Raw genomic sequence first — 13,557 nt, 5'->3', positions numbered from 1 at the left:
GATTGAAATTTGAGGAGTGCTGAAGAACGTTTGGCATTTGGTTGAGGTTGACGTTGGGCTAACCGCTGTCAGCTTCAGTTCCAGAAACACCTTCTTTGAGGAGGTGGGTGACAAACAAATGAGAATCATCCACATTAAAATAGTCCGTCTGTTATTCTCCGTAAATGAAACCGGAATGCTTTCTTAACATACATAACTAGTTATGTATATAACTTATATAAGGTTGATCGGAGACCCTTATCTGTTAAAGATTTGCCAGAGGAGTTCACAAGCCCTGGTTAGGTAGGTCATTAACTAGACAAAAAAAATGATTAATAGACACAAATCATCATAACATCAATATATTATCATATCATATCATTTGCCACTGCTTCGGGAAGACCTGAAGGGGAGGTTGAACATTGGATGATCAGAACAGGCATGACTGTCTCTGTGAGTCTGTCTGTGTGGTGTGCGAGGCGTCAGTCACGACAGCAGAAACTCGACGCAGCCAACGGGCTCTCATTGGCCTAACCAAAAACGGCACAGTTCTGCCAAGCCAAAAGGTTCCTCTGTCGATCCCTCCAACATTCCAAAAGATCTCCAACTCAAGCCTCACTTCCTTGGCTACTTTTGCAGCTACAATATCTCATAACTGCCTTTCGCAGTATCAACCAACCTGCGTAGCCATCGTATGCTGCATATACATATCCATTATTTGACGGATATTCTCCCACGCATACTTCCACAATTAATGCTCCCCCCCCGGTTTCATCCCTCCCGGTGCCTCACTTTAGTCCCTTGTTGGGTCAACATTCTTTGCCCTCATGAGTGTCATCTTGGAGACCTCGTTGGGTGATGTGGTTATTGATCTTTTAGTCGACGCGACCCCCAAAGCTTGCGAGAAGTACGTCTGTTAATTTTTCCCGTACCCCGCTTTTCTCTCGTTCGTTCGTTGGTTCGTCCGTTCGTTATCTCTACGTATTCCCTATTTCCCCCCCTTTACCCCTCCAACAAGTTGTACAAATGTGAAGTGGCTGAAGGGTGAAAACTAAGATTTCCAAACCGTTGCAATCCAGTTTTCTGAAGCTATGCAAGGTCAAGTATTACAATTTTTCTCCGGTATACAACGTCCAGAAGAATTTCTCCTTCCAGACCGGCGACCCCATAGGTCCCGACTCTAAGGACAGCGATGGAGGGTCTTCCATATGGGGTCTCCTCAACGGACCCTCACGAAGGACATTTCCGATCAAGTTCCCACCGAAAATGAAGCACACAGAGCGTGGCACGGTTAGTATGGCTACGGTCCCTTCCACAAAAGACCTCGACGAGCGCCTGGCGGGAAGCCAGTTCATTATAACCCTTGGTGATAATCTGGACTACCTGGATGGGAAAGCGGCTATTTTCGGGAAAGTGGTGGAAGGATTCGATGTCCTGGAGAAAGTAAACGATGCGTTTATCGATGATAAGGGACGTCCACTTAAAGATATTCGAATTCGGCATACCGTGATTCTAGATGATCCTTTCGACGATCCACCGGGGCTGGTGGTACCCCCAGAAAGTCCACTGCCTTCGAAAGCGCAGTTGGCAACAGTAATGATTGCAGACGATGAAGAGTTAGACGAAAATATCGACGAGGTGGCGGTAGAAAAGTTACGACGCGAGCGCGAGGCTCGGGCACAGGCTTTGACCCTGGAAATGGTTGGGGATTTGCCGTTTGCTGAGGTCAAGCCACCAGAAAACGTCCTTTTCGTGTGTAAACTTAATCCTGTAACTCAAGGTGTGTAATCACACCTTTCTTCCGTGATTCAACCTACATACTGAACTAACCAAATCAGATGAGGATCTTCATCTTATTTTTAGTCGGTTTGGGCCGATATTGTCCTGTGAAGTGATACGAGACAAGCGAACTGGTGACAGCCTGCAGTATGCGTTCATCGAATTTGAGAACCAGAAAGACTGCGAACAAGCTTATTTTAAAATGCAAGGTGTTTTGATCGATGATCATCGAATTCATGTTGACTTTTCTCAAAGTGTGAGTGTCATTCTTGTTCTTATACCTATCCTTCAGCTGTAACTTGCTAACGTCTATTTTTAGGTTTCGAAATTATCGGACACTTGGCGGAACGCAACAAATTCCAAAAGAGCTAGCCAACGAGGCGGGTTTGGAGGAATATCTACTTTAGAGAAGAGGCGCCAATACAGAGCCTCAGAGGCGCTTCGACGAGATTCATATGGAATGGTATTTGACAAGGAGGATATGCGCAGAAAAGGCGATTTTAAATCTTACAGACATTCTCGGAGTCGGAGTCGAAGCCCACCTAGAGGATCCAGACATAGAAGTAGGTCACCCTCGCGTCACCATTATGACGATGGTGATAATAGGCAATACAGAGGGAGCAACAACTCATCAAGGCATGGATACGGAAGTGATAGGCGTAGGCGATGATCAAAGGCATAGATCTCTTAATTAAAATACCCAGTGCAAAGTAGCTATATAGTTATTTCTCTGTAACCATATCAATTTGAAAACAACAAATTCTCAAACTACAGGTCCCTTTTTCTTTGTTTTCCACAACCCCTGAAAGAATCATTCAATATCCTCTGGATAAAACAACCCCCAGATAGTTGTGGCTGCCAAGAGACGTAGACCTTATCCGCAGTGGTTCCCATCCATGTCTTAAAGCCTAATGGTTGAACCCCTTGCCCTGTCAAAATGAAAACAAGATTCTCCAAACAATAGCGTTTTTCTCCTGGCGGTAATTGACGACCTTTGACCCACTTAGAAGTTGATAATTTTGGCAGGATTGGGGCAGTTTTTGACTGTACAGCTAAAAATACAATCTTTGGTGGGGCATCATCATCTAATTAGTTCCAGGCTTTGCTTAAAATCAACGTCCTCCCCTCTCTTCTAGTTCTTAAAAAGGTAAAGCAAACGAAAGTAGTCAGAATTCTACGTACTTTCTTTTCTTTTCTTCATCTTTTCATCTAACCCAATCACATATTATTGCTGCGGCAATGTCGTTGGTCTCAAATATCATGGACTGCCTTCCAATTGGTGAGAGTGAGAGGGAGGCAGCTCAACCCCGCGAACCGTCGCAGGAGGAGATCAATACGCTGAAACGTAAATATGAAGAGGCAGGACAGGGACATGTGTTTACCTTCTTCGAGGAGCTCAAATCAACCGAAAAGGCTCGTCTCTTCGACCAGCTCTCCAACTTTGATCCAAACCGCATCAATGAGCTTGCCAACACTGCCCTCAATCCCCCCGCCGCCACGCAAGGTGCTCAAAAAACCACCGTCGAGCCCTTGCCGGAATCCTCCACGGCATCCATGATTGACTCAGATAGTGACTCTTTACAAAAATTCTATAATACCGGTCTTGAACTGATCGCTGCCAACAAAGTGGCTGTGGTATTGATGGCTGGCGGCCAGGGGACTCGGTTAGGTAGCTCCGCACCAAAGGGTTGCTTTGATATTGGCCTTCCAAGCAAGAAATCACTTTTCCAGATACAGGCAGAGAGAATTATAAAGCTGCAGCAATTGGCTCAAGCGTCATCGGACAAGGACAAGGTTGTTATCCCTTGGTATGTAATGACCAGCGGCCCAACGCGGCAGCCCACACAGACGTTCTTTGAAAAGCATAACTTTTTTGGCTTGGAGAAGGAGAATGTTGTAATATTTGAGCAAGGGGTATTGCCATGCATATCCAACGAGGGGAAAATTTTAATGGAGAACAAATCAAAAGTATGTATTTTTCTTCATTTCTTTTTATCCTACAAGGTACCTAGGTTCTCCCGCTTACATACAATTATTTAAAACATAGGTGGCAGTGGCACCTGATGGCAATGGCGGCATATACCAAGCGCTTTTAACATCTGGAGTTCGAACAGACATGAGGAACAGGGGAATCAAGCATATCCACGCCTACTGCGTTGACAACTGTCTCGTGAAGGTTGCTGATCCCGTCTTCATCGGTTTTGCAGCCTTCAAAAATGTCGATATTGCTACAAAAGTCGTACGCAAGCGGAATGCCACCGAGTCCGTCGGTCTCATTCTGCTGAAGAACGGGAAACCAGATGTCGTGGAATACTCCGAGATAGACAAGGAAACCGCTGAGGCCAAGGATCCCAAGCACCCTGACGTTCTCAAGTTCCGCGCAGCGAACATCGTGAACCATTACTACTCATTCAGCTTCCTTGAGTCCATTGAAGTCTGGGCCTCAAAATTGCCACACCATGTAGCCCGCAAGAAGATTCCTTGCGTCAACTTGGGGACGGGGGAGATCGTCAAAGTTGAGAGACCCAACGGGATTAAGCTCGAACAGTTTGTTTTCGATGTGTTTCCATTGCTGCCGCTTGACAAATTTGCCTCGATTGAAGTCAAGCGGGAAGACGAGTTTTCACCATTGAAAAATGCCCGTGGCACGGGGGAGGATGACCCTGACACTAGCAAGAGAGACATCATGCGACAAGGGGAGCGATGGGTCCGCGCTGCTGGGGGTTTAGTGGAGAGTGAATCGGAGGACGCTGCTGGCGTTGAAGTTTCTCCGTTGATAAGCTATGTGAGTATTACGTCTACACAACATGGATTCCCGTTATACATTTGAACCTGGTTCAGACAAAAAATACTGATTATGATTTCACGTAGGCTGGAGAGGGGTTGGGGTTCTTGAAGGGTCGAGTCATCAAAGCACCAGCGGTAATTGAAAGCGAGAAAGCAAATGCTTGAATCCAAATGAGATTGTTAGCAGGGCCCTCTGCAGTGTAGTTGTCGTGGGGATAGCATTTGATGGGTTAGATTTCTTCTCAATCAGCAGAACATGCTGAGGCAACACAATTCAAGAGACATTCAGTAGTCGCCTTGAATAAATCGCTCTGGCCATTTTCAAAATGGCTATGAAAACAGATATCTATAGGTCACTGTTTGCATTAGTAATAGCACAACATGGTAACTATTTAGTTATCTCGAAATGAACTTCCTTCTCTGCTATAACCCGCTGCATAAAATAACTTCAAGAACAATGATAATACAATGCATTTCACCGTTTTCTTTGTATTCGAAAACGGTGTGGCGCTAGCCTCTTTTCGGCTAGGCGGTCAAGCTTCTCAAAATCTTTTTCTCTTTTCTGCTTAAACGCCCGACGACCATCATTTTGTTTCAGACCTGCAATTCATATCAACATCACGCCGTTTCTTCACACCCTGAAAGGATTGTTTTTGTGGCTTGGTGGGATTGGAGAGAAGAAGCAGAAGCAGAAGTGAAGGGTTTAGTTAGATCGGTGTGCCGAGTTTGTTGTAAGTTCTTACCTTGCCCCTTGAACTTTGTGTGAGAATGCATCACCCGTCCTCTGCGGTTTCTTCCATACGTTTCCTGTCCACCCATTATGGATAGCTTGAGAGACGGTACTGTCCATGTTCGTTAAGCTAACAAGAATAGGTCATCAAGAGAAGTTGGGAAAAGTTGCCTCAACCGAGTAATTTTAATTGTTTTAACCGATATAACTTGCCAGTTGTGAGTTCGCCCCGATGTGTTGCGAAGACTGTTCCATGTATACCGAAACTGCGGGTTGTTTTCTCAACCTCCCAACCTGTTAGCTACTATCTCCTATCCGACCCTTCCATCCCGTTAAACTAGCATACATTTTACACCAACCCTATCTGCCCCAGAACATCTGCTACCTGCCCTTATCCGTTTCTCGCATACCCTTTGTATTCTTGTCTTGGAATGTTATTTCACATAAATTATGAACTTGCATCCGGAGACGATTTGAGAACTGACAGTGGAGACACGACTAGCAATATAAGGAGATGATGGCCTCACGCCGTGCATGCTACAAATGTGGCAACATTGGTCATTATGCTGGTTAGTGAAAAAATATGCCATCAGAAGATTTTTTCAATCGAGTTGAGGAGCCCTGGCTGATTGAAACAGAGGTGTGCTCGTCCGCGGAGCGCTTATGCTATAACTGTGAGTTCTCTATTTTCGCAATTGCCCTCTTCTCTTCACATTTAGGGGAGTCAAGACTAATCAAAGCTCGCACAGGCAAGCAACCCGGTAAGACTCAAGATGCGAAAAATGGACTAATGTCGAAATTATTTCCAGTCAAACTAATGATCAATTAGGACACGAGTCGAATGGCTGCCCGCGTCCTCGCACAACAGAAAGTAAGGAGAGTTTTCTTCAACCCCAGGTTTACTAATGCGGAGATATATTAACAGTTCTCTTTTTCCCACAGCGAAACAATGCTACCATTGTCAGGGCCTAGGACATGTGCAAGCTGACTGCCCAACCTTGCGCTTGAACGGGGGTGCCACGAGCGGCCGTTGCTACAACTGCAATATCCTTGGCCATCTGGCTGTAAGAGTTTTCATTGATTTGTCTATTTAAATATAAAGTTTTATTCTGCCTAGCATCCAAAGACGTTTTCACTGACCCTAGTTCACAGCGGAATTGCCCATCTACCGGCATGCAAGGTGCCGGAAGAGGTGTTCCATCAGCCCGTGGGGTTTTCAACTCTCCCTTCCGTGGTGCATTCGCCGGATATGCCAGAACTGCTACGTGCTATAAATGTGGTGGTCCAAACCATTTCGCGCGGGATTGCCAGGCTCAGTCTATGAAATGCTATGCATGTGGCAAATTGGTTAGTTATCCCAAACTATATATCAAGGGGAAATAAATGACCCCGAGAACTCCATTTCCATTGTCTAACAAATAGATGCAGGGTCATATCTCCCGTGATTGCACTGCTCCCAATGGTGGACCGTTGAGCTCCGTAGGCAAAGTCTGCTATAAATGCTCCCAGGCAGGCCATATCTCTCGCGATTGTCCGACTAACACCACCGAAGCCGTTGCTTCGACCGCTGCGGAGCCCGCTGCCGAGACCGCTGCCGTGACGGATGCTAACGTTGCCCCCGTTGCTGCAGCGCCCACTCCGGCAGTCGCTTAAAGTCGATATCTCAATCAACGTCCACACCCAACAATCCGTTAGGACTCTGATGGAGCTCTACTACGATCCATATATATACGTTTCTTTTCCTTTGTGTATTTGGTGTAAACCCCGTTCGGCCCTTTATTGTTAATCGTGTTCATTTTTATTTTCTTCATTTTTCCTCATTTTTTTTTCCTGGAAAGGGTTTGCACATATTATGTCCCGTGTCAGATTCTCAAGAATCGAGGTCTTTTTATGTATACGAAATGCCAAATAAAGAAACAGGAAGTTAATCATGACGAAAAGGAAAACAAATCAAAGCAAAAAATCAATGACCTGGAATCCGGCAACGGGCTGAATAAGCCTCATGAAATGGCGTCAATTTGGCTGACAAAAAAGTTTGGGGAATAAAGTAAGGGAGAGGAAAAGTTTCAAATTCACCTTCTTTGAGGAAGATATCAAAAATTGAATTTTAACTTCAACAGCAAGGCCTAATGATGGAGGAAGAAAATGTGAGATTTTCGAAACTTTCTATATATTGCATTCATCAAAATTAATTATGGACTGTGGATTGTGAAATAGAAGTTGTCGGTGCTGGAATGAACACACATATTCACATACTGCCTGTTAATATCTTTTTACATCCTTTGTCCATCCAGGTTTTGCCCTCTCTCAACATTCTCCTCCTATGAGGTATGGTGTGGTTATTTATTTTATATTTATCCTTTTCTCAACATCAAATTTTGGATCTTCTCTCGCCCCATTTTTCCTTTTTCCTCTCTCTCGTCCTAGGGATTGGGAAGGGCTGGCTGGTATTTTTCTTTTGTACCTTTCACTGGGCGTCAATTTGTTGGTGATGCGCACAACACGACATGCTGTGTATTTTCATATAAGTCTCGTCAAGTTCTATTTTGAAAGGAATGGCCTCTCCATCTACCTACATGAATACTGAAATGGCTCTGCTCGCAACATCATACTTGTCATTACATTTTTGTTTTTGCTATCTCTTTCTCCCCACGTCCTTTCGTCATGTAGTAGGAGATCCTGATGGGTCTGCGTGTGTCCTCTGAGGCTGGATGAGGCTCTGCCCGTCCTCTCCTGATCGGGAAATACCCGTGACCCACCCCCCACCCCGACCTCCCACTTCTTCAGAGAAGAATAACCTCATTTGTTTCAAGGACCATCAAGTCCAGTCATCTATCTGATCTGTTCGTCTGTAACCTCACCATCTAGCTATTCCTAATCTCATTACATCTTCACCTGAAGTTATAACTCACCCCTTACCTACCCGAGTTGTTAGTGGTGATAGCAGAGCTGAGCCGGCAACAAGATGCCCGCATCAAATGCCAGTGACGAGTTCGATGATGTGAGAACCAAAAGAGGCTCCCCTTCCCTCTCCCATTTCCGTTTTCCCTTCTCTTCCGAAAGATGTAATCGACTGTGCACTCAAATTGACCGATTTATTTTGTTCTAAAGGATATTTTCATCGTCGATATAGACGGCATCCAGGCTCATGGTGAGAGTTCTTCACATCTCAAGACTTCAAATAAGTAACTCAGCTAAAGGGGTTATCGTGTAGGTGTTGGAGCAGCTGATATTACGAAACTGAAGGCGAACGGATTTTATACAGTTGCTGTATGATATTTGACCCCGGAATCTTTGTTCAACTACACCAGCTTGAGCACCCCACTTGCTTTAAAGGGGAACATTTCAAAGGTACTAGACTCAGTCCAAGACTAACATTAGGCCAATGGGAATCGTTGGACATCCTGTAGTCTGTACACGGAGCCACGAGAAAGACGCTTCTGAAGATCAAGGGTTTTAGTGAAGTCAAAGTCGAGAAGATTAAGGAGGCTGTTCAAAAATGCCAGGTATATATGGCTCTGCCAACATCCTTATTCTGAAGTCCACTAAACCCTTCTTACCCGTGGTTCAACGTAACTGACGGGTATCCATGCAGCCTTCAGCTTCTGGATTCATAACTGCAATGGAACTAGGCCACCAGCGGAAACGGGTCGTGAAGATTTCCACTGGGAGTAAACAATTTGACTCCATCCTTGCAGGGTCCGTTGATAACATGTCCTAGTTGATTTTTATCTAAAAGGTATTAATTGTATTAAGCAGTGGATTTCAGAGCATGAGCATCAGTGAGGTGTACGGCGAGTTTCGCTGTGGCAAGACACAGCTCTCGCACACCATGTCAGTTGTGGCGCAGCTTCCCAAGGATATGGGCGGCGCAGAGGGGAAAGTAGCCTATATAGATACTGAGGGCACCTTCCGACCAGAAAGAATTGCCCAGATTGCGGAACGCTTTGGTGTTGACCCAGACTCCGCATTGGAGAACATCGCTTATGCAAGAGCACTCAATAGCGAGCACCAGCTGGAGCTCCTCAATACCCTGTCAAAGGAGTTTGCAGGCAGTGAGTATCGATTGTTGATAATTGACAGTATCATGAACTGTTTCCGTGTCGACTACTGTGGTCGTGGAGAATTGGCGGATCGGCAGCAGAAGTTAAACCAGTTCCTGATGAAATTGGCGCATATGGCGGAAGGTGCGTGAATAATTCATAGCCCACTCATCCACTTATCCCCTTTCCAACACCCCAGACTCAGAAGCTCACAGTTCCCGCGACAGAATTCAACGTCTGCGTTTTAATGGTAGGTTTCTCGAGAATGAGAGAAAGCTTCAGCTGGTTCCCAAGCTTACCCCAACCTACAGACCAACCAGGTACAAAGTGATCCTGGTGCAAGTGCCCTGTTTGCAGGTGCAGATGGTCGTAAACCGGTTGGAGGGCATATCTTAGCTCACGCTTCGACCACTCGAGTCTTGCTTCGGAAAGGTCGAGGTGAAGAAAGAGTTGCAAAGATCCAGGATTCTCCAGGTAAATAGTTACTCCTTTTCAAACCACCCCCAACAAAAACAATAAATAAAAATCAAAAAATCAAAATAAAGACAAAGGACATTCACCATGCTGTTTTAACTAGATTGCCCGGAGCGCGAAGCCACTTATGTGATCACGAATGGCGGTATCAATGATCCAGACAAGGTCTAGATTCTATATCATGAAGGGCTAACAGCGTACAAGAAAGTTTATAATGTTGTGTACTGTGTCGCGAGAAATTGTTGCATTTTTGTTCTATAGTTAACAGTTTATTCTATCTTTGAAGTTATGATGTTTGAAGTGCTCTGATGTCGAGCGGGAAGGATTAGCCGCAGTGCCAAGCCCTGATTTTCGTGTAAAATATCCTTATCTAAATTCTACTGTTAGCTTAAACATCAAAAAAAATATATGCAGAATCATAAATTCAAACTAGACAGGAGTCAAACTATTTCAACAATGGCGCCTAAAACACCCTTTCCGCTGAGTATATCCGGCTACTCAGTCCTACCAGTCGAGTTTCCCCCAGTTCCTTCATTCCCAAACCCTGCGACGCATTACCTCTACCTTCATCCTCACGAACCACGAGTTCCCGACCCAGACTCCGCCCGCTCTCTTTTCATCGTAAATATCCCAGTAACGAGCACAGAAACGCATTTCCGACATTTATTTGGCGCTCAATTAGCCTCTGGTCGTGTTGAACGAGTTGAATTCCACGACTCAATTGCTAAAGACTCTTCAACAGTTTCACCCCAACCGCCCACGATTAGCACTACCACCAGCAACAGCAAGAAACGAAAACGAGACACTGTCCAAGACCTGCAAATCAAGCACGATAAAATGGAGCTCCCATGCACATGGAACCGTGAACTCCACACCAGCGGCGCACATGCAGTTGTAGTCTTCTTCGATCGGCCCAGCATGGAAGCCAGTCTCAAAGCTGCGAAAAGGGCCGCGAAAAACCGCACAAAGATAATATGGGGTGAAGGGATCGAGAAGGACCGTTTACCAGCCCTCGGAATCCAGAGATACAAAACACATAACAAACTACGGTACCCGGCACGCACCGATCTGTTGCGCACAGTGAACGACTACATGGCCATCTTTGGCCAGTTTGAGGAGGCTCGAGCACATGAAGCGGCTGCAGCCGCTGACGAGCCTGATGAGGATGGCTTTGTGACCGTTACGCGGAAGGGGAAGATTAATAATGTTGGGCGCGAGGAGGAGATGAAGGAGTTGTTAGAGAAGCATAAGGAGAAGAGTAAGGGGCTTGAAGACTTTTATCGATTCCAGCTGCGGGAGAGGAAAAAGGAGAGGCAGACGGAGTTGCTGAGGAAATTTGAGGAGGATAAGAGGAAGGTTGAGGAGATGAGGAGGAGGAGGGGGAAGGTTAGGGTATGTTTATTTTCTATTTTGTATTATCCCCTTTTCTCTCTCTTTTGTTTTGTTTCTTCTCTCCCCTTTTCGCCCGCAGGATGGTTATATTGGTGTAAATTGGTGGTACTCCTCGATATGGGCTCCTTTCCTACTTTCATTCTTTAATACTAACTTATTTACCCCTACAGCCTGAATAAAAAAAATTCCTAAAACGCGGGGATTTGAGAAATTATGGATAATGTGCTGCAGATGTCGGTCCGTATCGACAACCTTGCAAATTTCGCGTGCACGCGCCTCTCCAGGAGGAACAGCACACTCAAACACACATGTTCATTGATGATATCGGTTATTTAATAAGGAGACAGACACCTAGCGCTTTGCTTGCTGGAATAAGTCTCAATTACAATAATTTCTTCCAGGATCCTCAACTCCAGCTCCCTTTAAATGCTGTGGTGAGGTCTATTGCGCTCAGATGTATTTCCTAGAACACTGCGACACGGACCACAATGGAATGAGAAATATCACACACAGAATCCATACCCGCTGCAACCTTTCTCCACTTCCAACCGAGCATCCCCATGTTGCTGTGTGCTTCGGGGGCTAAGGGCCATGGAATATCCATTTGAATTATCGGTCTGTATTAGCGCCTGACAGGGGATTTTTCCTAAAAGTACCGTAGCTATAAATTCTCAAGAATGCTGTGAAAGTTGTCATTGCATCTACGATACAAATAGCAATGTAATACAAGGTTAGATATCGATGTCATCTTGGAAAACTAAATCTCTGCGACGACGTCATAGGCTTGGCATTTGTCAGGTTATCACCTTCGGCTGCCTAGCTGTAAAAGTCGCAAGGTCAACCTGTGAAATGAGCTTTACGACGGTTGCGATTGTCGAATTTAAATACAGCTATTTGAAAACATATATACGGAGACGCTTTTGACAGGATTGGGGTCAAAAATTATATACTCTGCTCCCGAATTCTGTCCTTCCCACAACCCCGCATCGTCCTGTGTGAGGACGATCTCTAGCAGATATCAACATCCACATTTATACCAGAAACTACCCTATATATATTGCCTTGACGAGTCCACACTCCTTCACTTCCCTCACTTTAACAGTTTCCAGCGCCTCAACCCGTTGCCGCTTGTTTTAAAGCCTTATCGGCCGTCTCATAATTGTACTTTAAGATACCAATTGGTCCCCAATACCCATCCTGAACGAGAGTCCACCAAGCCCGTCTGGATCAGCAGGAGAAGGAGGATTCATGCCTCGCTCACTGCCCTCCCCACCTCCATCATCTGCATACTCAACCTCCGCAATCGCGACAAATCTCCCTCGACAGAGAAGGCTGTCTCTAAGACCAGGTTGCGCCAAGGAAACTGCAGTCATAAACTTCGTCGACAGCCACATCCTCGCCATAAACCGGCGCCACGCGAAGAAATTCAGCAGCGCATTTACGGACAAAGGTGAGACAGAGGCGGAGCGTGGATATGAGAATTTCCGCGAGGTCGCGAAGGATATAGAGGCGATTGTTGACGTGCTTTGGGTTAGCGCTACTCGTAAGTTTTGTGTTTTTGTGTTATCCTCGATCCCGCTGTTATCTATTCTCTCTATTATTCTACCTTCTATGGTTGTATACATTATCCATTAACAACTCACGGACACGAACAGCCTCCCTCCAAATACCATACCTCATCACCCTAGCAGGCCTGTTAAATACCTACCTCCCAGACTTCCCCTTCTCCGCACGCGCCACATTTAAACTAATAAGGAAATTCGATGCTATCTTCGCCTCACTGCTTCTGGGGGAAGATCTGCAGACTGGGGCCCCCTTACCTGGTTTCGAAGGCAAGCATGGCGTTGTTTCAATGACCGAGAAGGTGAGAATCAAGAGTATTGCGGAGAGCGCGCGGATTATCGTCGTGGGTGCGCAGGAGAATGGGGATGATGAACAATATGGTGATGACGACGAGGATGACGATGGTATTGACGGAGACGGGGACGGAAGAGGAGGGGAGTCATGGGGCACGGAGGATTTTGGGGATGGCCTTGGGAGGTGGGACTTGGAGTCTGGAAGGGTATATCAGAGGACAATTCAGATTCTGGGTGATGAGCTGGGGAAGCAAGATGGGTAGTGAGGTGGGAGAAGTTTATATTTCATAAAATGGCAGGTTCCAAGGTTATGAAGGAATGAATTGATGACCGCTACAAGATATATAGGATATGAATATACATGATATCTATGCCCGGAATTTTCATTGAGCTTTTTTTTTTTTTTGTGGAAGTGGCGTCAGCTAGTTAACTACATACATGGTGATGAAGATTGTGGCAGCCCAGTCAATTTTTGCATCCCACGCTTCCTTGCAGATCTCCGATGCATGGCGTTGCG

The 13,557-nt window shown here is 45.6% G+C and overlaps 6 protein-coding genes across 6 annotated transcripts; all 6 read left to right on the top strand.

The window, feature by feature from the left end:
- Nucleotides 1–806: 806 nt before the first annotated feature.
- Nucleotides 807–2,428, top strand: PADG_04313 (peptidyl-prolyl cis-trans isomerase-like 4; the record flags this gene model as incomplete). The annotated part of the gene is made up of 4 exons (XM_010761493.1): nucleotides 807–886; nucleotides 1,059–1,759; nucleotides 1,818–2,014; nucleotides 2,078–2,428. The coding sequence occupies 4 exons, from the start codon at nucleotides 807–809 to the stop codon at nucleotides 2,426–2,428; spliced, it is 1,329 nt and encodes a 442-aa protein (XP_010759795.1).
- A 569-nt stretch (nucleotides 2,429–2,997) lies between these two features.
- On the top strand, nucleotides 2,998–4,710 carry PADG_04312 (UDP-N-acetylglucosamine diphosphorylase; the record flags this gene model as incomplete). The annotated part of the gene is made up of 3 exons (XM_010761492.1): nucleotides 2,998–3,726; nucleotides 3,806–4,543; nucleotides 4,630–4,710. 3 exons carry the CDS (start codon nucleotides 2,998–3,000, stop codon nucleotides 4,708–4,710), a joined length of 1,548 nt encoding a protein of 515 aa, XP_010759794.1.
- A 1,148-nt stretch (nucleotides 4,711–5,858) lies between these two features.
- On the top strand, nucleotides 5,859–6,928 carry PADG_04311 (uncharacterized protein; the record flags this gene model as incomplete). Its single annotated transcript, XM_010761110.1, has 5 exons — nucleotides 5,859–6,036; nucleotides 6,105–6,146; nucleotides 6,218–6,339; nucleotides 6,428–6,622; nucleotides 6,704–6,928. 5 exons carry the CDS (start codon nucleotides 5,859–5,861, stop codon nucleotides 6,926–6,928), a joined length of 762 nt encoding a protein of 253 aa, XP_010759412.1.
- Nucleotides 6,929–8,240: 1,312 nt separating this feature from the next.
- Nucleotides 8,241–9,963, top strand: PADG_11744 (meiotic recombinase Dmc1; the record flags this gene model as incomplete). Its single annotated transcript, XM_010761670.1, has 9 exons — nucleotides 8,241–8,276; nucleotides 8,387–8,426; nucleotides 8,490–8,545; nucleotides 8,686–8,781; nucleotides 8,871–8,974; nucleotides 9,035–9,462; nucleotides 9,546–9,568; nucleotides 9,630–9,792; nucleotides 9,896–9,963. The coding sequence occupies 9 exons, from the start codon at nucleotides 8,241–8,243 to the stop codon at nucleotides 9,961–9,963; spliced, it is 1,014 nt and encodes a 337-aa protein (XP_010759972.1).
- A 285-nt stretch (nucleotides 9,964–10,248) lies between these two features.
- Nucleotides 10,249–11,363, top strand: PADG_11743 (uncharacterized protein; the record flags this gene model as incomplete). The annotated part of the gene is made up of 2 exons (XM_010761669.1): nucleotides 10,249–11,184; nucleotides 11,355–11,363. The coding sequence occupies 2 exons, from the start codon at nucleotides 10,249–10,251 to the stop codon at nucleotides 11,361–11,363; spliced, it is 945 nt and encodes a 314-aa protein (XP_010759971.1).
- Nucleotides 11,364–12,432: 1,069 nt separating this feature from the next.
- On the top strand, nucleotides 12,433–13,303 carry PADG_04309 (uncharacterized protein; the record flags this gene model as incomplete). Its single annotated transcript, XM_010761491.1, has 2 exons — nucleotides 12,433–12,727; nucleotides 12,840–13,303. The coding sequence occupies 2 exons, from the start codon at nucleotides 12,433–12,435 to the stop codon at nucleotides 13,301–13,303; spliced, it is 759 nt and encodes a 252-aa protein (XP_010759793.1).
- Nucleotides 13,304–13,557: the final 254 nt, after the last annotated feature.

This window comes from Paracoccidioides brasiliensis (genome assembly GCF_000150735.1).
Source record: "Paracoccidioides brasiliensis Pb18 unplaced genomic scaffold supercont2.4, whole genome shotgun sequence".
Taxonomy (NCBI): Eukaryota; Fungi; Ascomycota; class Eurotiomycetes; order Onygenales; family Ajellomycetaceae; genus Paracoccidioides; species Paracoccidioides brasiliensis.
The sequence above is the reverse complement of the archived record's forward strand: the minus strand, read 5'-3'. Positions and strand labels throughout refer to the sequence as shown.